The sequence below is a fragment of the Protopterus annectens genome, chromosome 17.part0 (genome assembly GCF_019279795.1).
Source record: "Protopterus annectens isolate FY-2018-M chromosome 17.part0, PAN1.0, whole genome shotgun sequence".
In the NCBI taxonomy this organism is placed as follows: Eukaryota; Metazoa; Chordata; order Ceratodontiformes; family Protopteridae; genus Protopterus; species Protopterus annectens.
The window spans coordinates 179,621,997-179,644,319 of NC_056751.1; the positions used below are offsets into that span (position 1 = coordinate 179,621,997).

General features: G+C 40.8%; 1 protein-coding gene across 1 annotated transcript in view; it reads right to left on the bottom strand.

The window, feature by feature from the left end:
* LOC122791680 (fructose-1,6-bisphosphatase 1-like) overlaps positions 1-22,323 on the bottom strand; it is a 221,932-nt gene that overhangs the window by 189,553 nt on the left and 10,056 nt on the right. Inside the window, exon 2 of the mRNA XM_044059528.1 lies at positions 8,198-8,360. Within this exon, the coding sequence (XP_043915463.1) occupies positions 8,198-8,360 (163 nt within the window). The remainder of the gene's footprint in view (positions 1-8,197; positions 8,361-22,323) is intronic.

Consider the following 22,323-nt stretch of genomic DNA (forward strand, 5'->3'; position numbering starts at 1 on the left):
ATAGCAACTCCCAAATCCTTCTCATTTTTTAGGGGTTTCTAAGGTTAGTCCTCTCTATCACATTTTGTAACACAAGGTTATCATTCCAAGGCAACTTCAACTTCTTCAAGCTCCTAGCAAGGCTTACAGCATTGTGTGATATGACTCTCCAACCTTGGTGTCATTTGCAAAGAGACTGATCCAGTTTCTGATGCCTCTTAAATAAGACTTATGTCTAGGACCAATGTCTGTGTAATATTACTTGTCATCTCCATTCTCCTGACAGTACACCCACTACCCTTCACCTCTCCTGTCCCTCTAACGACTCTTCCACCAGTACATACACTTTATTAACTGCTATTCCACTTTATTTTTGCAAGAAACCAGCAGGGGAAATCAAATCAAAAGCATAACTGGAATTCAAACAGAGCATATCCACAGAAGTGTCTCTGTCCACCTCCCTGGTAACTCAGACACAGAACAAAATCATGTTAGTCTGACAGGATCTACTATTGTAAATCTATACTGGACTTTATTACATAACTCATTTGGCTGCATACATCTTACAAGCCTTGATTTCAAGGTCACCTCTGTCACTTTGCTGCTGCTGAAGTCAGGTTCACTGGCATTTGAGATTTTGGGATGCTCCTTTCTCCACCTTTATAGATGGCATTATCCTTTCTTGCTTGCTTCTAAACCCCACGACCACCATTTCCCTAATGAACTTGTTGAGTATCACAGTCAGAGATTCAGCTAGTGCCCCTGTGGCTTTCTTTAGAAATGCAGGTGGAGTCCTATCAAACCTTGCACCTTACCCTTCCTGTGTGCTCTTAATTCCTTTGTACTGGATTTTGTTGCTATCACCACCTCATTTGTCATTCATCCCCCTTCATCCATCTTGCTACCTTAGACTGATATCCTTCTATAATTTTACTTGGTCCATACCAAAAAGAATAATTTAAAATTCTTACTCTTCCTGGCCTTCTTTCTATTTCTAATCTTTCCATGCCAGTTCATTTGTCCCACTGTCTACCAACCCTCTCTCTCACACATGCCTATGAAAGTCCTTTTGCCTCCTTTAATGCCGAATGACAGTCTTTCCTACCCGGCTAGCTTCCCCCAGTGTCTGGGCTCACTAACAAATCCAGGTCACTGAGGCTGCACTCAGACCTTTATTACTCTGTGCCAGGGAGCCAGCTGTACTTAAAGTGAAGTTTGGTAAGTTAAAAGAAATGCTAAAAGCAATTTTAACAGCACAGTGCTGTAACTTATATTTCTTCCAAGAGATGACTTAGAATGCCTTCTACAGTGCGAGATAGTTGAGATTTCCTCTTCTGAAAGTCATCACTTTTTGACATTTTATTCGTATTTTTACTGGTGTGTACCATGATGTCATGCATCTGGTTAAGAGGATGCATTAAAAGTTCCTGCATTGTTCATTTCTTTTCTGCCAATCAAATAGTAAGATTTCAATACTAATATTAAATGCTTATTATTCTGAAACCTTCAGGGTATTTTGGTGGCCACATGAACAAATGTCATAAGTGCAAGGACTTCAAGCTGGATATCCACAAAGAACAATGAGAAAAGTTTGAGTTCCACCTCAAAATCTCTCAGAAGGCTGCACTGGAGTGCACCCAGTAGTGGGACCTACAGTGGGGTTCCTAGTGAGATCCCCCAGGTGCTGCTGGAACTGCTTAAGAAGGCAGAAAGCTAAAGGTCAGACATCCGTCATATTTCCGCCTACTAAAGCCATCTACAAGGTACATTCTATCTTATAAGGACTCTCAAACACTGGGCAGGTTTAGCAAGACAATATTCTCCTCTGCCACAATGGGACTTAGGTTATTTGGCAATCCATCTTGTCTATCCAGATTCCAGCCTTTCCTTCTGGATCAGACAATGGGAAAGGTGGAAGATACAGTATGTCTGAGTCTGATTCATGGGGAGGGGATGTTACAGAAAGATCCTTACCATGGTTTCTACAGTTGCAAGAAAACTTCGTAGCACTACCACAGCAGTTCTCCACTTCAAAGAGTCTGTCCTTAGAAATCAATACTCCAAGACATACAAAAAAAATTAAAAGCAAGAATTTAATAAAAACAAAACTGACATAAAACATAAAAAGAAAAATAGCTTCCGATAAGCACTTTCGGCTATTCAGCCTTCTTCAGATCGTAAAGCATTCTCGGATTTTACCATTTAAAAAGAAAATCCTAGCCAATCAGTTGTCCAATTCCGACTCCACAATCAAGCTGTTAACCAATGTCTAGAGCAATAATATCAGTCCCTTATTGGAGAGAAAGTAACCAAAATACACGTCATTATTCATAGAGATCATTCTGGCGAAAGAAGACACTCGCCAATCACTATTACTTCCTTAATCGCATCCTCCCTCTCATAGGTCCATAACAGTGAAAACTGATTGGGTAATCAAAATACACCTCATTATTCCACCGTCAAAACCAATCCGGCGAAAGAAAATACTCGCCAAACACTATTACTTCCTTAAACGCACCTTCCATGTCAATGGTCCATAACTGTAAAGACTGATTGGATAAAAAACAGGGCATTCAGTCACGATTTAAATAAAAGAACTGCGTTAAGCATTTTCATAGCCAACCAGTCAAATGGAAATTTTTCACCAATCACTGCCATACTCACCCACATCACTGGTCTAAAAGGGATGTTACATAGAACAAAATCTCTCCAATCATACTGGCACCTCATTAATGAATTAATAGCGAAGTTTAAAAGCAATCGCTATTCCTGTTACCAAAATGCCCTTGGTGTTTTTCAATAGAAATCCATCACGATAGTAAACCATATTCAATCATTAAGAAAAGGTAAATCTAGATGGCCAAGAACAGAGATTTTTCATAAAATCGGTGAGATAGTAAAACAGATATATGCCCAATCAGGGTAACAGTATTCAAAGACCAATAATCACTCTTGCTCCTCATGCAGTTCATCTTAAAATTGGCTTAGGATAGCCATTGAAACAGAATTCTCCCAATAATAGTTTATATCGTGCCCATCAATATAATAAAAAATTTAGGAACCAAGAAACAGTTAAATTAACATTTTATACTTTACAAAGTCCCTTGTATAGTAGTCACAACTATGGAGTTAATTAGCACTATCCTATGGTGGGCGGCTTTAGCTCCTTATTAAGCAGAATGCGAATACAGCGCATTCTGCAAGGTCTCAACTTTGCTTGATGATGGTTTCTACAGTTGGCTTTCACGCAACTGACTGCAATATCAGCTGGAATTTTGACTGTGCCAATACCATGGCTAAGGCAGAATGATCTGGAATGTGTCTGGTGGATTACATTGCTCAGGCTCTCCTCCTTTATGAATCACTTAAAGGATGCAGCCTTGGGTGCCACTTTCTAGGATTATGCATCCCTCAGTTAGACCTACTAGGATCTGACTGAGGGACATTACATGAAGAAAAAGTCAGCAACTTCTGTGGAAGGAGTTATTATGCCATCAGCCTCACCTCCACTTCCAGGCCATGTTCTAGGGAGGTATACACACACACACACACACACACACACACACACACACACACACACACACACACACACACACACACACACACACACACACACACACACACTATAAGGAGAGAGACATTAAGTGTTAAGAGTTTTTTCCATGGTGGTGCTAAACAAGAACCTAGGAAGATGACTCTACCACCCTATCAGTTGCAGTCTCGATTGTTATGCATGTTTACCCAAAGGGACAGGTACTCCAAGTTTACTTTGGCTTTGAGTGCTATCATAAACGAGAGTTGTGTGCTACTCAAGGTCAAATAAAGCTATATATTATAGCTTTTGGGTATTACTCCAGCAGTGCCCTCTCTGCAGACTTCTTACAGGAAGTCCAGATTATAATATGCAAAGGGTGTCTCTCTCTCTCTCTCTCACTATATGAAGTCCTCTTTGAACCTCAAACAAAGGATTGCCTTCATCAGGGCAGAACTGGACGCTCTTCACTAGTACTCCTGCCCATGGGAACTGTTCAAGAAGTCAAAGCCTTGCTATCCTGGGTAAAGACATTTCCTTGCCTCTTAGGCCTTAAGGAAATCACAATATGCATATTGTTCAGTTAAATTCTCACTCTTTAGGATGCTCGTGGTGCAGTGTTCTGTGATGTCTCAGTGACTACAAAACTGCTCAGGTAGGATTGTTGAATCCTCTGTAGCCCTCTAAAATGTGTGTGAAATGATTCAATGTGCCAAATAATTCAGGGACCTTAGTGTAAAGGGATCTGCAGATGCGCCAGTCCCTGCCTCAAACTCCACCAACTTAGAGATGGGAGGGACAGCAGAAGCCACCACGTCCTGTGCAGCTGTTGTGTGCCACCACCCACCACCATACAGCCCGCCTTTTTTCCAAGAACTCTCTCTTCAGGGTGGGGCAGACAAATTTGTTAGGGGCGAGAAGGCACTGGTTCCACAGTATCTGGATGTTCCCACTCCCTCCACAAAACCAAGTCCAGCTCATCATGGAGGCGGAGACCAGAGGCGGGAGGCTGAGCCCCCAAAGGCCTTGAGAAAGCACTTCGACCTACATCAGGGGGGTTTGGATATCAGATAGGATCACATAACATCCACCATTTCATCATGGCCCTTATAATATCAAGTCAGTCTCTATAACAGTGAACAATTTCCTATCATTGTCAATGTGGGAATTCTCTTTCTGCATAAGAAATAATCCACCACAGATACTAATGATGGTTGCTTTGTTAGTGGGAATTCTCTGTTGATCAGGAATACATGATCCCTGAGAAAGCGTGGCTCTATAAAACAGCTGGAGCTCTATGTAGTATTTTTTGCCCTAAAATCTGAGAAGAAAAGGTTACAGCAGAACCTTTTCTGCTGCAGTCATATGATCTGGTATATAAAACAAGCAAGGTGGCAACAGCGTATATCCATGCGCAAAGAAGTAATGTAGATATGACAGTGGATGAAAAATCAAAACATCACCTAACATATGTGCATATCATGAGACAAATTAGTATTCTGACAGACTCTCTAAGCAACAGCTCCAATCTTCTTTCTAGATTTGAGGATTCTAGGATTCTGTTTACTTAAGATGATGTGGGAGCAGGGCATGATTTACTTTGACTTTTTTTTTTAGAAGGGAGAATATGCTCCTCTGATGTGGTTGGTTCAGCTAGGAAATATGGAGCTGACAGTGAATACATTCTTCTTCTATGGCACTGAAGAGTCTCTAGGTACGTCCACCATCTGATCCCATGTTTGACTGATTGTAAAATTCAACGAAAGGCCAAAACTCATCCTCACTGAGCTGTGATGGTTGCGAAGGGTATGGTTTCAGGCTGCAAGGATCCTGGGTGTGCTGAGAAGCTGCTCTACTTCAGTGTCTTGATCCATGATACCCACTGAATCTGCCAGATGGAGTCTTGGAAATGGTCAGTGCTGCCAGGAACTTCTCTACTCCTTAGACACATGCCAAGCCTGGGACCACCAGAAACTATGTGATGTCTGGGATGCTTTTCACTAGCACTCCTGCCCAGGGGAATTGTACAGCAAGTCACAGCCTTGGCAACCTGGGTAAAGACCTTTCCTTGCCTCTTGGGCCTTCTGGAAATCACTTATGGAGCACTTCTCCATGTGTGAGGAAAAGTATCTTGTGCGGCTTCAGTTAGATAGTAAAGAGATGGTCCAGACGTATCACAGCATCTTTATGATACATGTCTTAGTTACTCCCTCAATCATTCAGCATGTTACAGATCACAACCTTGTAGAAGGCAGAAATGTGTCCCCACACAGTTTGGTTAAGTAGTTCTTTAAAGGAGCTTTCCATCTTTTCCTACTCTTGAAGAACTTCTTCTCCTTCTTCAGAATTTAACTTCATGGCTGACAGACTGTTTCTCTTCCATTCAATTTCACAGCTTCAGCTAACTGGCAACTGTGAAGTTCATCTCATGCAATATCCACTTTTTGTTATGGCCATCAACTCTGCTCAGGAGGCCTTCAAGACTTTATTTATAAGGAACCTCTCTGGTCTTTCAAAGAATCAGATGTCCCTTAAGATTAATGTTTAATCTTGGAAGTGTTTTAAAAACTGGCATTAAAACCATTTAGTTGCTTCATCTACATTTCTTCAGGGGCAGAATTCATGTATGACAAGAACCACTAATTTAGGTTTTACCTGAAGAAGGTGCATGAGTTCAGAAAGAAAGACAAACTGTTAGCCCCTTTGCTCTAGAAAGAGAGGGGCTTCAAGTTTCTAAGCAAAGCTTTTTCGAGTGGATTGTTATTTATGCTGTGTTTTGCCATAAGGTGGCGCACCATCATTTGGAAACTGCTGCTGTCAAAACTCTCTCCACCAGATGTATGGCTGCTTCCATTTCATGGTTTTACAAAGTCTCCATAGCAGATGTTTGTACCACTGGCACCTGTTCACTGCTTCACACCATTATAAAGCTTTACTGTTCAGAACATCATTCTAGGACCAAGACCTCATTTGATACATCAGTGCATCATTACTCATCATTCTGGACACTTGCCTTTAGGCCTTACACCAGTTGTATCCTCTGAAGAAGTCTGATGAATGCTTGTGATGCTTCTCAACAGTTATGCACTGCAGTAAACATCACAAGCTACATAACTGATCACTGAGAAGGCCTAAAGTAGTGGATGCTTATTACTATCACATTGCCCTATTTGTCTGGATGACATCTCCATTTTACAGCTACTATGGATTTTACTGTAAAGCAGACAAGTATATATATATATATATATATATATATATATATGTGTGTGTGTGTGTGTGTGTGTGTACATATGTTCTCGTATGTTATCTTTTGTTTTTCTGTCTTGCAAAATATGCTTGCTCAGAGGATGAAGGTCAAACTCTAGCTCAGAGACAGGCTGTGTCCTGATAGCCGGATAAGTGATTTAATGGCAGATGTGTAGTTAGCTAATATGGCAGCCAGGACTGTCTGTCAGTCTGGCACTCCTCAACTTTAAATCATGAACCAAAAAATTCAGTTCTTCTCCCTATTAAGCCGTAGCAAACTGCTACCACTATTTGTAGTAGGCAGCTACAACAGCTTATGTCACACATGGAGCACTAAAGCACTTCAGTATGACTGTAATACCAGTATTCAAATGTTGGTATTAAACTAAACACCGAGTGGCTTCTGTCGATCATGCCCCCTAACACTTTGCCCCTGGGGCTGTCCTCAATGCCATGCCCTAACTTTCTGTCTCATGACGCACATAAGCAGGAGGTATATGTGCCCCTGACTGTGAGAACAACAGAAACTTCAAAAACAGTCTGACTTGGGGATATTTGAAGAGGAAACTCCAATGATTACCCAACAGAGAAAGCCTCCTTGCAGATCAGCTGATATGGTTACTGCTATCTGTTATTTCTTGCTACTGGGTACATAGAAATGCATTAGATTTTGACGATGAAACTATACACCATTACTTTTGTTTGCTTTGTGCAGTTTGCTTACATAGACGAGCAGCACCAGTTTTTTTTTACAGCTTTGTAATAAATACATTCCCTTCTTTGGTTAACAAATAAATGCATTCTGTACTGTAAATCTCCATGCACTTGGTGCAGGCTGTTTATTTGCTGCAGTCAGAATATATGGCATTTGAGCCTGTTCCACAGGAAACTGCTTGCTCTGTTCTTTACATAAGCACATACATGGCACTAAGTAAAACCGTTCACCATTACCAGCAATCTTATTTCAAGTCTCCCATATGTCTAACCAACGTGTTTAAATTCTGTTAATGTAAGCTGGTAAACTTATACAAATATTCATGCGCTTAAAATGCAGCCCCCCTCCATAGCTATCAGGCAAATGGATATATTTTCTGGAGTCATTAAAATAAGCATTTTTAAATCAAAATGCATCAGTAATAGTTTATTTCTGTACATTCAACCATTCATTCCTTGTTTACCCTCTTTATTTAATTTAGGGTCGTGGGACAGCCTACCCCAGCACTCGGTGGTAGTAAGGCAGAAAAAACATTATCAACAAGCATGCCAGTCCATTGCAGTCTTTTTTTTTCAAATGTGCTAAATTAAATATATCTGGAATCTATTAATTCAGTGTATAGTAAATATAAATCAGCAAATGCTTTCAAGAACTATTGCAAGATCTCTTCTAAGAAAAGACTGCAGCACAAAACAATGTCATCTATCACATGCAGGAATACTAACCCGTCGTTCAGGTTCTACAATAATAGCTTCTTCATTCTCCTCTGTGACAAGAACACAGGTAGTCAGGGATGACTTCAACATGTTGATCATAAGATCATTAGACAGAACATCAAGCTTCTTCACCTGATCACCTGTTACGTTTGTGCTCCCAGAAATGCCATATCTGTATGAAAAAAAAAATTAAAAAAGGGTCAAAACAATTCCTTCATAAACAGACAAAGGAAAGCAAGTCAAAGCACGTTGTTTCTTTCCAAAGGGCTATCAGGAAAATATCCCTTCTCCTACTTCTCATTTGTTCTAGAGTAACCTTTCCTGTATACTGTGACGGTAAAAAGGCATGTGAACTGGTAACCTCTGTAAGTGCTGGTTGGTGATCCTCATGGCCATGTATAGGTCAAAGTTTGACTAGCACTGATGCAATATAACAGCCACACAGCGTTGGGATTTATGAAATAGTATATACCATACAAGCCACGATGCAAAAATTAGTTATAAGCGATAATAAATTGCCCAGATGAAAGACTGTATGAGTTGAAATTGATTATCCATGCCTAGCCTGCATAATATTGTTCAATAAACATATAAAAATACACAAATGTGTTCCAAGGGATAAAGACTGCTACCACAAAAAAGGTATATACATGGAGAAGCAAACTTAAAGTTCATATGCAATGGAAAGTCCAATTTATCCTAAATCATCCTCTATAGGAGCCCTCACAGTATCAAACTTTAAATAAACACAACCAAAAATTCCGTGTGTAGGAACAGCTATTTCCTCTGTGAAAAAACGATTCCCTGCACTATTTGTAAACTCCCTTTGACCAACGTGTTGATGACGTAAGGTTGGGTTGCAGGTATCAGTACATCCAACAATTCTGCATGTAAACATCTGAAAACAAATTTTATAAAAAGAAGGCCTCAAACATTAATATTTAAGGAATACAGGAAAATAGAAGATAGTCAGACACCCTTCATAAGGGATTCCAGCAACAACCTGCTTACCAGCCCACAGGACATCAAAGGCAGATGGAAGGAGTATTTCCAGCAGCTTCTGAATGAAGAAAACCCCACAGAAGCGGTACTGCCCCAGAAACAGCCTACAATGAGAGTAGAAGAGGAGCCCAGCTTAGAAGAAGTAAGAGCAGCACTAAGGAAAATGAAGTCAGGGAATGCAGCAGGCTCAGATGAGGTCACAGCAGATATGATAAAGATGCTGGGTGAGCTAGGGGAGAAATGGCTCCTGAGGGTACTAATTGCAGTGTGGAGAGAAAGGCATATCCCAGATGACTGAAGAATAAGCATACTCATGCCAGTGTACAAGAACAAAGGGGACATCCACAACTGTGGACAGTACAGAGGCATCAAACTCCTACCACACTGCATGAAAGTTCTGGAGCAGGTGACTGATAAACGGATACGCAGAATAGTAGAATGTAAGATGGGAGATGAACAGTTCGGATTCAGATCAGGATGCAACACAATTGACCCAATGTTTGCATTGAGACAGATACTTGAGAAGAAACTACAGAAGAGGAGAGAGTCAAACTGGGCTTTCCTAGACTTGGAGAAAGCATATGACAAGGTCCCAAGAAAGCTGATCTGGGCAGTACTGCAGTGGTTTGAAGTCCCAGAAACATTGGTAGAATTAGTACAGGCTATGTACAAGGACCCAGTGACTCAAGTACGAACAGTGTTTGGCCTCACTGAGGGGTTCCCAGTGGGAGTGGGTGTACACCAGGGTTCAGCTCTGAGCCCACTGCTGTTCATACTGGTAATGGACTACATCAGCAAACAGGTTGGAGGGGTCAGAGCAACAAAGCTGCTGTATGCAGACGATGTGGCAGTACAGGCAGACTCTGATCTAGAACTTCAGCAAAGGATAGGAGAATGGAATGCAAATCTGAAGGCACATGGGATGAAACTAAGCACAGATAAGACAGTGGTAATGGCAGCAGATTGGGGAAATCAGAAGAAGTTGAGAATAGAGATAGATGGGAAGATAGTGGAACAGGTAAACAGCTTCAAGTATCTGGGAGGGGTGGTTGAGGAGAAGGGTAGTCTGAATGAAGAGGTCAAAGCTAGAATCAGAGGAGCTGCAGCCAACTGGCATAGAGTATCAGGTGTAGTCTATGACAGAAGAATGTCCAAGAAGCTGAAAAGTAAGGTGTACAAGACAGTGGTGCGACCAGTACTACTGTATGGTACAGAAACCTGAGCAGTAAAGGCAGAACAGTTGAAGAAGCTAGAGGTGATGGAAATGAAATGCCTGAGAAAGGTGGTAGGATGCACACTGCGGGACAGGTGAAGAAATGAGGACATAAGAGCAGAAGCCAAAGTAGCTCCAATTGCAGACAAGATCAAAGAGAACAGATTACGATGGTATGGGCACATGTGTAGAAAAGCAGAAGACAATCTGGCGAGGGAGATTTGGGACAGACAGGAAGAAGGTAATAGGAAGCGAGGGCGTCCAGCAAAAACGTGGATGGATTGTGTGAAAGAAGATCTGCGACAGTCAGGCATGAGTGCTGAAGAAGGCAGGAGTGTGGCACTGAATCGAGAGAGTTGGCGACGGTTAATACAATACCCCGACCCCATGTAAATGGGAAAAAGGGGGATGATGATGATGATGATGATGATGACAGGAAAATTCTTTAAATATTAATAGTATCTGGGTGCCTGAAGTGTGTCTTTTTTGCTTGGTCCTTAGCATGCACTTCCTGCACAGCTCAACAAAAGTACAAAGTAAAAAAAAACACAGTTAAAAAAACAATGCAAATAAATAAATGGTGCAGTGGTGCAGCAGTAGCATTATTGCCTCATATAAAGAGGTTCTCGGGTTCAATTCTCAGCTAGAGTGCCTTCTGTGTGGGGTCTGCATGTCCTCCCTTTTGTGTTTTGCGTTTGTGTGGGTTTCCTCTGGGTGCTCCGGTTTCCTCCCACATTACAAAGACATGTACCTGGAGTGTTTCTCCCCAGGCCTCTGCTGAAAATTGGCTTTGTTCCAAGTCAGACTTTCTCAGTTAACAAATGTTAAATAAATAAATATACCCATTTCTCCTTTTACCAGCATACTACTTTGTTTGGGGAAATTAGTATATACTAAAGTCAGCTGCTTAAACTATTTACTATTAGTTATTATACCAAAAAGAACTATCTGTGGAAATCAAGGCAGAAAGATTCTGCCACTGACTTAACGTCACTGAGTAACACCCATCACAGGTGTTTATGTGAAACACGTGTTCATTATTTTATGTGAAAATGGGAGTAGAACAGTCTCTAACCACCAGCGAACTTCCTGAAAAAGGTGAAATGGAATGCAGATGCCACATTTTGTTTTGCCATATTGCACGACCTTTAAATGAAACGCAACACAGCTCTTGTTACAGTTCTCAGTCAATTCCTAATCCCCATCATCATTTTGGGCCCAATTCATACTCTTTAATTTTTTCACCTGCCACCTGTTATATGGTCAAAGGCCACCCCACACAGTCCAGATATATTACATACCCAGAATACACTAAAATGAACTGTGATGTTATTTCAAGCAACACATTTATAGTAATTAAACTGCTTAAACATGCTTATAATTACATTATTTGTCCCAGTATAAAATACCCATAAGCAGTCTTCAAAGGGACAGCATATACCTCATGACAAAACTATTTTGCATGGAATAAGAAACCTAGTTGTTATCACTGAACTAAAGTCAACAAATAGCACTACATTATTCTCAGCACAGTGCCACCAACCGATCAGGAAAAACAAGAGCACAGCCAGGATCACACACATGCTCATGCAGTATAATTTTACTCAGCACTGGCCAATGACAGACAGCAGAAATTAACACCAGTTACAGAATGTTTTTAACTCCGGCAAGACAGCCAGAGAAAAAAGCATGCCTTTTGGTTGACACTGCATAATTATGGGGGTTAGTTTTAGACAAGCAGCTGCATGACCATAGTCACCCCTCCACGACCACTAGAGTAGTTTCTTCCAGTTTTGAGAGAGTGTGTTCTGAATGTCTGGAAAGAAAGTGTTGGTCAGCCATGTTTTGACTGTTGTAAATACAGTATCTATACGAAGCAAAAATGGATGCACACAGAAGCAGCAGTATATCTAACAGAAACACAGAAAGACAAAGACCTTCTTGCACATGAACTTACCTGTATTAGAACAAATTATTAAAACTGTGTGAAGTATTCATCCCTGTTTCTTTACTACAAATAAGCCCTACCCTCACAGATGCAGCTGGTCACTAAACTGAAACAAATAGATGTATAAACAAATACCTAAACATGCAAATAAATGCACCAGTCAGATGTTTACCATTCTGGCAACTCACCTGAAGTATGTGGACTGCAGTGGGCTACAGCAGTTTACAAATCACTTTGCTAAATAACATTATGAAGTGCATATACTTTAGAACGAGAAAGTTTTGTGATGCATAAAATCAATCGGTATTGCAAAGTTTAGCTAAAGAAGAAAGAACTGGGCTTAGTAAAATACCGTCAGCAGTTTGTGCAAGTGGTCTACATTCCTAAGACTGCTTTGTTGATGTTATTATTGCCAGCACACTAGTTATGGCAGCTCTCTTTATATGCAACCATTACAAATGCCATGTGCAGATACTGCAAAGGGAAATGAAAAACTCAGCACTATGTGTAAACTGATTTGAAAATCAAAGCCAGTGCACGACCGACTCTCAGATACATGTGTGTACCTGTAAAAAATTTAAATAAAACAATGCAAGTTGTATACCTTCAGAGCAAGTGGAAACACCCCACACTCACCCCAACATTAGACCTCTAACCTAAAAAAAACACAGCAAATACAAGGACAAAGTGAAGCAGTTTCAAAATGCACTGTAACTGTGAGACAGCATTTCTTACTTCTGCTCCAAAGGAGATGACTACTGGCCAGAAAAAGAAAACACCCACCTGGAGTGAAACTGTAATTCTTTTGTTTACATTAGTGTTGCCGTCAGCACTTAGCACATCTAGATATTTCAGACACACAAGTATTCATTTAAGCCAATTGTCCAAAATAAGGACTGCCAGCTGACTCACTTATTTTATATAGTAATTTTATCTATCCTTTTTTAACCGTGTATGTCCCACTAGGCTTATAGCGTCTTTTCAGGGCAGACCCATGGTGGTATTTATACTACTAGGGAAAATCTGACCAGGGCATCGGGGAACTTCCCTTACCGTTTTTAACAGATGACGTGGGATCTTTTACATCCACATGAGCTACCACTTAACTTAAGCAAATATGGACCTCACATCAAGGTCTCAGCGGAAGGATAAGTATGTGTGTGCAACTTCTGTTTTTTTTTTTTTTAATTTCCCTTTATTACCCATAGCTCCTTATGTTGTCATGATATATTTTAAGGCCAACTTTCTTACTTCTGTGACTTCCTAAATTTATAAAATACAGCAAATGAAAGGGCAAAGTTCAACAAACAAAATGTGAACAAGTGTATTAATATTTTATAAACAGCGTGAGCTACACTTTACTGAGGGACATAGTGTGAAATGCCATGGTGGCATTCAGAATAATCCAGGGTTACTGTCCATGCATAATGTACTGCAATAGTAATACTACTATTTGTCGACCAGTAGTTATGAAGATAGAAATATTAATACAGATGCGGAAATATTGCATAACATAAAGTGACGCACAACCAATAGCATGACATTAGGTGAGACCTTAAGTGATGGTGAAGAGAACTGCCATTGATACTTCCACTACAAGTTGTAAAGCTTGAGAGATACTGAGTGTTATTTATATTGTTAATTATGCAAATAGGCATGTTTTTCATATTTTTGTAAATACCTCAATAAATATCGCTATAAAAAGCAATTTCTTGCCACCGTGCATCCCCACTTTGCCTCTAACAGTGAGGCAAGTCCACATCTCTCATCTCATTTTTTTCTGATGTGTACAGGCTCAGCGCCTTCAGCTTTCTTTATACTTCAAGCCCGCCATCCTACAATCCGTCTTAGTATCCATAATCTTGTCTTACATTTCTCTGTCACAGCAGACAGAAATATATAATACTAGACTCAGTAACAGGCTATGTAGCATTTTGCTGGTTGCCTGATTTAACTAGACAACACCCTAGTTATTACCCTCTGCTTCCAGTGAACTAATTCCGTGTCCAGCTTGGGTTCCACTCTCCGTGTCCTTCAAAATACCCTTTGGTCCCCCTGTATAGGCTTTGCTGAAATCTAAGCTTTCCAAACAAACTCATCAGGTAAACCTTTTACTGTGTGAAATCTTAATATTTTCAAGCAGCTGTCACCTAATAATTTGACCTGCCTACTCACACAATTAATAGGCTTCTGGAATCCCAGCCCCCTTACACAATGGCCCTTTTATAGCAACCCCCCCCCCCCAGTCCTTTGGTACCATCCCACCTCAACCTCGGAGTCCAAGAAACTAAAAAAAGGTCATTCAGTTGTTATTGATCTCTCTTTACTCTGGGTGACAACTAACTTGATTTCTACACTTCATAGCTCCTCAGCCCTTGGGGCTCATTTCCTGCCCCTTCAACGGTCACTGCTCCATGTGTAGAACTCTCCCATTTCCAGCTTACTCCCTATTCAATCTTGTGAGGAAAGGGATGATGCTTTCCTAACACAGAATCAGATCCACATAATGCATTCAAAAGTACAACTTAATACCTCTCCGTGTTCCCTGGATCCCGAAATCTTCCTACCTATTTCATACAGGACAGCTAGCGGTCAAGACCTGCATGCCTATGGGTATCTTTTATGCCACTCCTCCACACCACTAAGCAACGAATGGTCTTAAGACCTGCCCTACCAGTCCATATAGTACTAACCATTTTCTTCCGCGCCTCCTCGTGGGCCTTTCTCGCAGATTACCAACCATTTTCACCCTCTTATATGCAACCTTTTTCCTTCCGCTTCATTTCCTCCTGTCGTCAAGCCACTTGCTTCTTTTTGCCACATTTCTTACTACTGATCCATTTTTTCACCATCTCCTCACAACTTTCTCTTTTATAAACTGTTTTCCTTTACAAATGAACAAGGTTTAATATTTGAAATTCCTAGACATTTGATTTTATCTATCCACATCAGCCGCTAATTCCATCACCTAAATGTGTTAAATTGATTGGTTAGGTTATAATAACACCATTCAAACAGTGCTGCAATATCAAATGTTAATTCAAATAATTATGCATTGCTTTGTCTTAAACCAACTTGAGAAATGCCCCTGTTGTTAGTATATTATATGACATTCAAAACAAAACATTTTCTTCAGATCTGCACCTTCTATCAGCTAAGGTTATTAATGTTTTATAAAGTAAAAGCTTAGACTGAAGACTGCTGATTAAATAATACCCCAAAAGTACCTCACCAAGAGTATCAAGGGACTCAAACTGTTGCCCTACGCAGTTAGGCTAAAGAAACTCCAACTCTACTCAGTTGCTTACCGCCTACTCAGAGGCGATCTGTGCCTGACGTATAAAGCCATGTCCAACCCAGAATTAATGGACATGCTCCACCTCAAGAAATCCAAATCCATCAGAACTACACGCACCAGTGACTTAAACCTAAGCACAGAAATAAATAGAATATGCTGGAGGGACAGATTCATATCCCAGAGGCTCCCCTCACTCTGGAACAAAATCCCAATCCATGTCAGACAGAGCCCCTCAATGACCCTCTTCAAGAAGAATCTTGACGTTTGGATGGGCGATCGTAAAGTTACTCCTAGGATCTCTTCTGTGTCACTGCTAGACAGAGGCATGGTAAACTAACCTTAAGTGGGCTATCTTCTGTGACCTACTACACAGAGGCACGGTCCACTAATCTAAGAAGGGTAGCGAAAGCCAAACACACTCTGGCTAGGCTTGTAAATGCCCTAGGGCAGATAGGTTCATAGGCTGATACTAGGCTATGTACCACCTAGTAGATAATGACAGATACAAATGATTTCCACACAGAAAAGAAAAACGGTCTTCAGCACAAACTTTTCACTACAATTCAAGAATAAAAACATGCCAAACAAATAAATACCACTTCAGTTCTCCCCTGGAAACAGGCTATTAACCTAGTGGGACTAACCCAGTCAAAAAAGGATAAAGAAATAAAAATATTTAAAACTGTAGAATATCCTTTCAGAGTCAGAAACAGAATGCCAAATAAAGTCAAAGTTGTCTCAGTAGATCAACAGGTTGCACATTTGTCTTTGGTGGTGGAAGATCAGAAGGTTGTGGGTTCTCTTCCCCCACCAAGCAGCTGGATTAGTTTACAGTATTGACACTGCAGAACAGTATGGGGGGAGCAAGTTTGGAGGCGCTGTACTCCAGTGTGTGTATCCTTTGAATAAGATGTTAAATTAAGGCCCCACCTGAGAAGATGGCTGTAGCTCAGGTGAGATGATTCCTCAGCACTTACTGACAAGAGTAGGTGAAATTCTTCAGCACCCAGGCCAAAATTTTCTCAGTCAGTATGAATACCACCTTGTGTCATCATCAACCCCATTTTTTACAAGCGGTCAGGGTGTCGAGTCAACTGTCACCATTTCTCTTGATTCACTGTCACTCTCCTGTTTTCTTCAACAATCATGCCTGACCGTCACAGATCTTCCCTGGCACAATCCATCCATCTCTTTGTTGGATGCCCTTGTTTCCCCTCGGCTTCTTCCTGTCTGTCCCAAATCTTGTTCAATGGATCGTCTTCTGCTTTTCTGCACGTGCCCAAACAGCTGTAATCTGTGCTCATTGATCTTTTCTGCAATTGTAGTTACTTGGGCTTCTGCTTCTATGTCCTCATTTCTTGGTCTGTCCCATATAGTGTGCATTCCACCACCCTTTTCATGCACTTCATCTCCATCACCTCTAGCTTCAACTGCACTGCCTTCACTGCTCAGGTTTTTTGTATCATATAGTAGCACTGGTCACACCAATGTTTTGTACATCTTATTTTTCTGCATCTTCTATCACATGCTAACCCTGACACCCAGCCAATTGGCTGCAGCCATGTGATCTTAGCTATGACCTCCTCATTCAGGGTTCCCTTCTCCTCAACCACCCTTCCCGCATACTTGAAGCTGTTAACCTGTTCCACTATTTTCCCTTTTATCTAATTTCTCAGCTTCTTCTGATTTCTCCTATTTGCTGCCATTACATTTGTCTTATATGTACTCAAGTTTCATCCCTTGTGCCTTCAGTTTTGCATTCCATTCCAATACAATTTACTGAAGTTCTTCTTCAGATTCCACCTGTAATGCCACACTGCCTGCATACAGCAACTTTGTTGATAGTCTACATTAGCAAAAAGGTCAAAGGGGAGATATCACCAGTATGAACAGTGGTAGGCTCAGAGCTGAACCCTTATGCACACACTCCCACAGGAGATCCATCTGTGAGTTCAAACACTATTCATACTAGAGTCACTGGGTCTTGCATATAACTTGCACTAATTCTATCAATGTTTCTGGGACTGAGAACTATCAAAGGACTTCCCAAGTCAGCTTTCTTGTGACCTTGTCATAAGCTTTTTGTTATCTAACCAGCATTCCTTTTTAGACTGGTCCATCTTTTCTATCGCCCAGTTGGATTCTTTCCTAATCTCTAGGTTCTTCTTCACTGTCTGTCTCACTGGAAACATTGGGTCAGTTGTGTTGCATCCTGATCTGAATCCAAACTGCTCATCTCCCAGTCCAGCTTACTTTCCACTACTCAGCATATTTGTTAGTTGCACTTTCATGCAGTGTGACAAGAGTTTGATTCCTCTATACTGCCCACAGTTGTGAATGTCTCCATTGCTCTTAAACACTGGCACTAGTATGCTTATTCTCCAGTCATCTGAGATGCACCTTTTTTCCATACTGCTATGAGTGGCCTGTGGAGTCATTTCTACCCAATCTCACCTAGCATCTTGATCATATCAGCTGTAACCTCATCTGAGCCTGCTACTTTTCTTGTCTATTTACCTTAGGGCTGTACTTCTTCCCTTCTTATTTCATAATAGGCCTTGTCTGGGAAAGTAGAGCTTCTGTTGGGTTTTCTTCATGCAGATGCTGCTGGAAGTACTCTTTCATCTGCCTTTGATGTCCCATGGGATGGTGATCAGATTTTTGCTGGCATCCCTTATGAAGGGTGTCTGATGACTACCTTCTTTATCTTTCTTTATTTACCTTGAAAACCTAATAGAGTTTCCTTGTGCCATCTGCGGAGTCACTTTCCAAAAGCTGGGAGAATGGCTCTGATGCCTTGTTCTTTGTTGTTGCAACAAGTCTCTCAGCCTCTTTGTTAGCTAACCAGTATTCCTTATTAGCCTGGTCCATCTTTTCTATCTCTCACTTTTTTCCTGCACTCCTTCTTACTTTTGATGACTTCCTGGAATTCTGCATTTCACCACCAGCTTTCCTTATGTAACTTATTTCCACATCTGGCTCAGATGCATTTCTATTCCATAATCCTCATTCTTTTTCATCTCCACCTATTTCTTCTTCTGCCTGAGGTGCAACAATAATTCCAGATATTCAGCCCAGTCTCTGTTGACTTTAAGCCTTATCTGATCACTGCTTGCAGCTGATTGTGGCAAACAAAGGTTTATGCTGTGTGCCGACTGCTTCACTGAGGATGACTATGCAGTCTCTGACTCCTCCCTAGTGCCCTTTCCTTACTAGGAGGTCTAGTTGAGCTGCATGTTGGCAAGTCTTCTATGTGAACTTGCGACCATCTCTCTTGCTGAATTATGAGTTGGCCACCATCAAGCTATTTGCCAAACAGAAGTCTAGAATGGGTTCTCCTTCTTAATTCCTTTTGCCCCCACCCATGATGACCCAGGCAACCTACATATCCTGTTCTGTCTGGCCCATTATGTGCATTCAGGTCCCCATTTATCAACTCCAACTCATGTTGTCTTGCTTTATCTAGTAGATGCTCCAACTGCTGCCTGAATGAACTCCTTTCCTCGCTACCATAATCCTGCTGTGGGACATAAACTGAAATTATGAATGCTGCCTTATCCTTACACTGGAGTCTGACTGCCATGAGTCTGTCACTAATACTGATGACATCCCTCGTTGTCTTCTGATGACATCCCTCATCGTCTTCTGAAGACTCTCCCTCATCACAACGTCCACATCATTTTAACCTGTCCTCCTCCTGAGTAGTAGAGTCTGGATCCCAAGCCAAGTGGCTTTGCTGCACTGCCCTTCCATCTTGTCTCCTGGATACAGGCAATGTCCAGCCACACTATTTCTAGTTTCAACTCCTCTTGAATAATAAACACTTTGGGCCTCCCCTGAAAAGAGGCCACTGCCCTAGTAGAATAACCCAGTCAACAAACTGTAAGCCAGCAAATTTCTTTAGATGAAGTCAAGTCATCCTATCAAGTAGCTCATCTACTTCTGTAAAAAAGAGAAACCCCAACTACTGCGCAGCTTATCTCTTTCCCTACAAACAGAAACCCCAATTACCACACATTTTTTCTCTTTCCTTACAGAAACCCAAATTACTGCAAAGCTTGTCTCTTTCCCTACAAGCAGAAACCCCAATTACTGCACAGCTCATCTCTTTCCCTACTCTAGTCTCTTTTCCTGATTACTGTTTCTGCTCAGATGGTGCTCTACACTGGACCACTCAGCTGATCTGTGTGGGACCTCAACCACTCCAGTCTGGAGCTGAGATTGCAATCTTTTTTAATTGTTAAAAGACAGGTACATACATTGCTCTTTTTGATTTTTCTAAGTGGATTTTGTGTGTGTGTGTGTGTGTGTGTGTGTGTGTGTGTGTGTGTGTGTGTGTGTGTGTGTGTGTGTGTGTGTGTGTAAGATGAGCTTACTCTTTTGCTAAACCTTACCACTAGAGAACCTGACCCTTTACCGCAAGAGAACCTAACCTCCCCCTCGACAGAATCTGCAAAGGACAATTGCAGTACCAAAAATAATGACTTTTGCCTCATATTATGCCCTATCCCCCATCCACACACACACACACACACACACACACACACACACACACACACACACACACACACTCACACACACACACTCACACACACACACTCACACACACACACTCACACACACACTTTTAATCAAGCCACAGAAGCACTGCATGATTAAGTGACTTGTCAAAGTTGCATAGTACACATTGTTCAAAGATGCACAGTACACAAATGGAGGTAGAAAGTACCAAACATTACACCCTTCACTACAGGAAGCAGCTCTTTAAGAGCTTTAATCCTCTGCAGTAACTGCTAGACATGAGTGTAACCAGAAAGTTCTATTTTGTACTCAAACGTCATGCTTTTCCCCCCTCCCGCTTTATAATTTAAAAATCTACTGAAGTCTTAAATTGTTGCTCCTATATACTTTGGAAAGGGACACATATTTTCAGTTATGACTGGTTATAACCAAAACAGGACTATTTTTAGTGCAGTATTTCTATGAGCATCTTTTGTATAGTTCTATATGGTAAATACAAATTTACCCAATTTTAAGTTTTCTGTGATCTTTGAGCCATAACATATCTAAGATATGCTCAGAAAAAAAATTTGAGTATGGTGCATATGCCTAGATGACAGACCTTCACTAGCTTCTTTGCTTTTTGATAACTCACTGAGTATTACAGTCAGAATTTCTTAGTTCTTTTTCAGAAAATACATGTGGTGCAACACCTGTTGTTCTGCTAGCATTTTAAGTCAATTAGAGTTGTCTAGCACCAAGGCTCTGAGCTGTTAATAAACTGCATACTGTAGCAAGAAGTACATGGTTTGAATCCTTCCACCTCCATTTGTCTACTGTATGACTTTGACCAAGTCACTCAGACAGAGCTCCTTGATCATCTCTGAAAAGGGACACTTTGTCCAACGGGTTTATCTGGCTAACAAAAAGATAAAACAAAATAATATTTAAAATTGTACCCCCACTATTTTTGGCTTTGTCCAGAATTCTTGATGAAAAAAATGAGTGGTATTTTGGTCTGCCGTAAATTTTGTGACTTTCTAGCAAATTGTTGTGGATTGCAGTCATTAAATAATGGCAGGAATGTAAGCTTTTGTATCATTCAGAAAATGTTTGCTAATAAAAATGTTGTTATCAGTTTACCTATATAAGAAAAACGTTTAAAATCTCTACTTGATTTTTGAGACTTTGTCTCTGATTCTTATGACGCGAGATGTGTGTGTGTGTGTGTGTGTGTGTGTGTGTGTGTGTGTGTGTGTGTGTGTGTGTGTGTGTGTGTGTGTGTGTGTGTGTGTGCGCATGCATGTGTGTATAAATACTTGCTTCCAGCATCCCACAATAGTTATTGCGTATAGGAAGAAACTGATTGTAGTAAACAGGAACATCATCAGCCATGTTCTTTGGGCATAATCCTTAGTTTTTTTTTTTTTGTTTTTTTTTATGGCTATCAGTGTTTATTATTTGGCTTTGAATAAACTGGACGGCATGCAGTCTGCAAGTTTAATGTTAATATTTAACTACGAATATATTTTAATTTAGCTTGTTTTTTGTCAGGCACACTAGTGTGAAATGCACCATGTTGGGCTATAACACTCTGTGTGGTATTTAGTGCAGGCGAATAAGGCTATGAACTGTTAACGAGCTGCTTCTGTGGTGCAGGGTTTGGTTCCATCAGCCTCTGCTTGCCTGTTGTGTGAATCTAACCAAGTCACTTCACCAGACAGTGCTACTGGGCTGCCCCTGAAAAGAGACATTTACATCTAGTATGCTGCCCCTAGCTGTTTTCAAATATATCATACATTTGTCTTTTGAATTCTTGCACCCTTCACATTGCCACTAATAAGTGCTTTGTAATAAGCTGTTGGGCTATGAAGACCAGCAAGTGTCTTGTAATTTACTGGGCTGCCAGATACACTTTCAATAAAAGTGATTTTTTTAAGAGAGCAGCAGTTTCTGTTGATTAAGCCAAGTCTGTTTTCAGTAGCTGCCAGTGTTTCTGATGTAAAATTTGAAATACATTTTTAAATCTAAATCTCTGCAATCCCTGTAAAAGTGAAAAAGAAAATAAAACACACATTGACAAGTTTAAACAGTGTTTATGGTAGATGGTGATGGACAACCAAGTAAAAGGGTATTGGTATGGCTGCAGGGGGTGGTCCATTACCCTGCCTGAT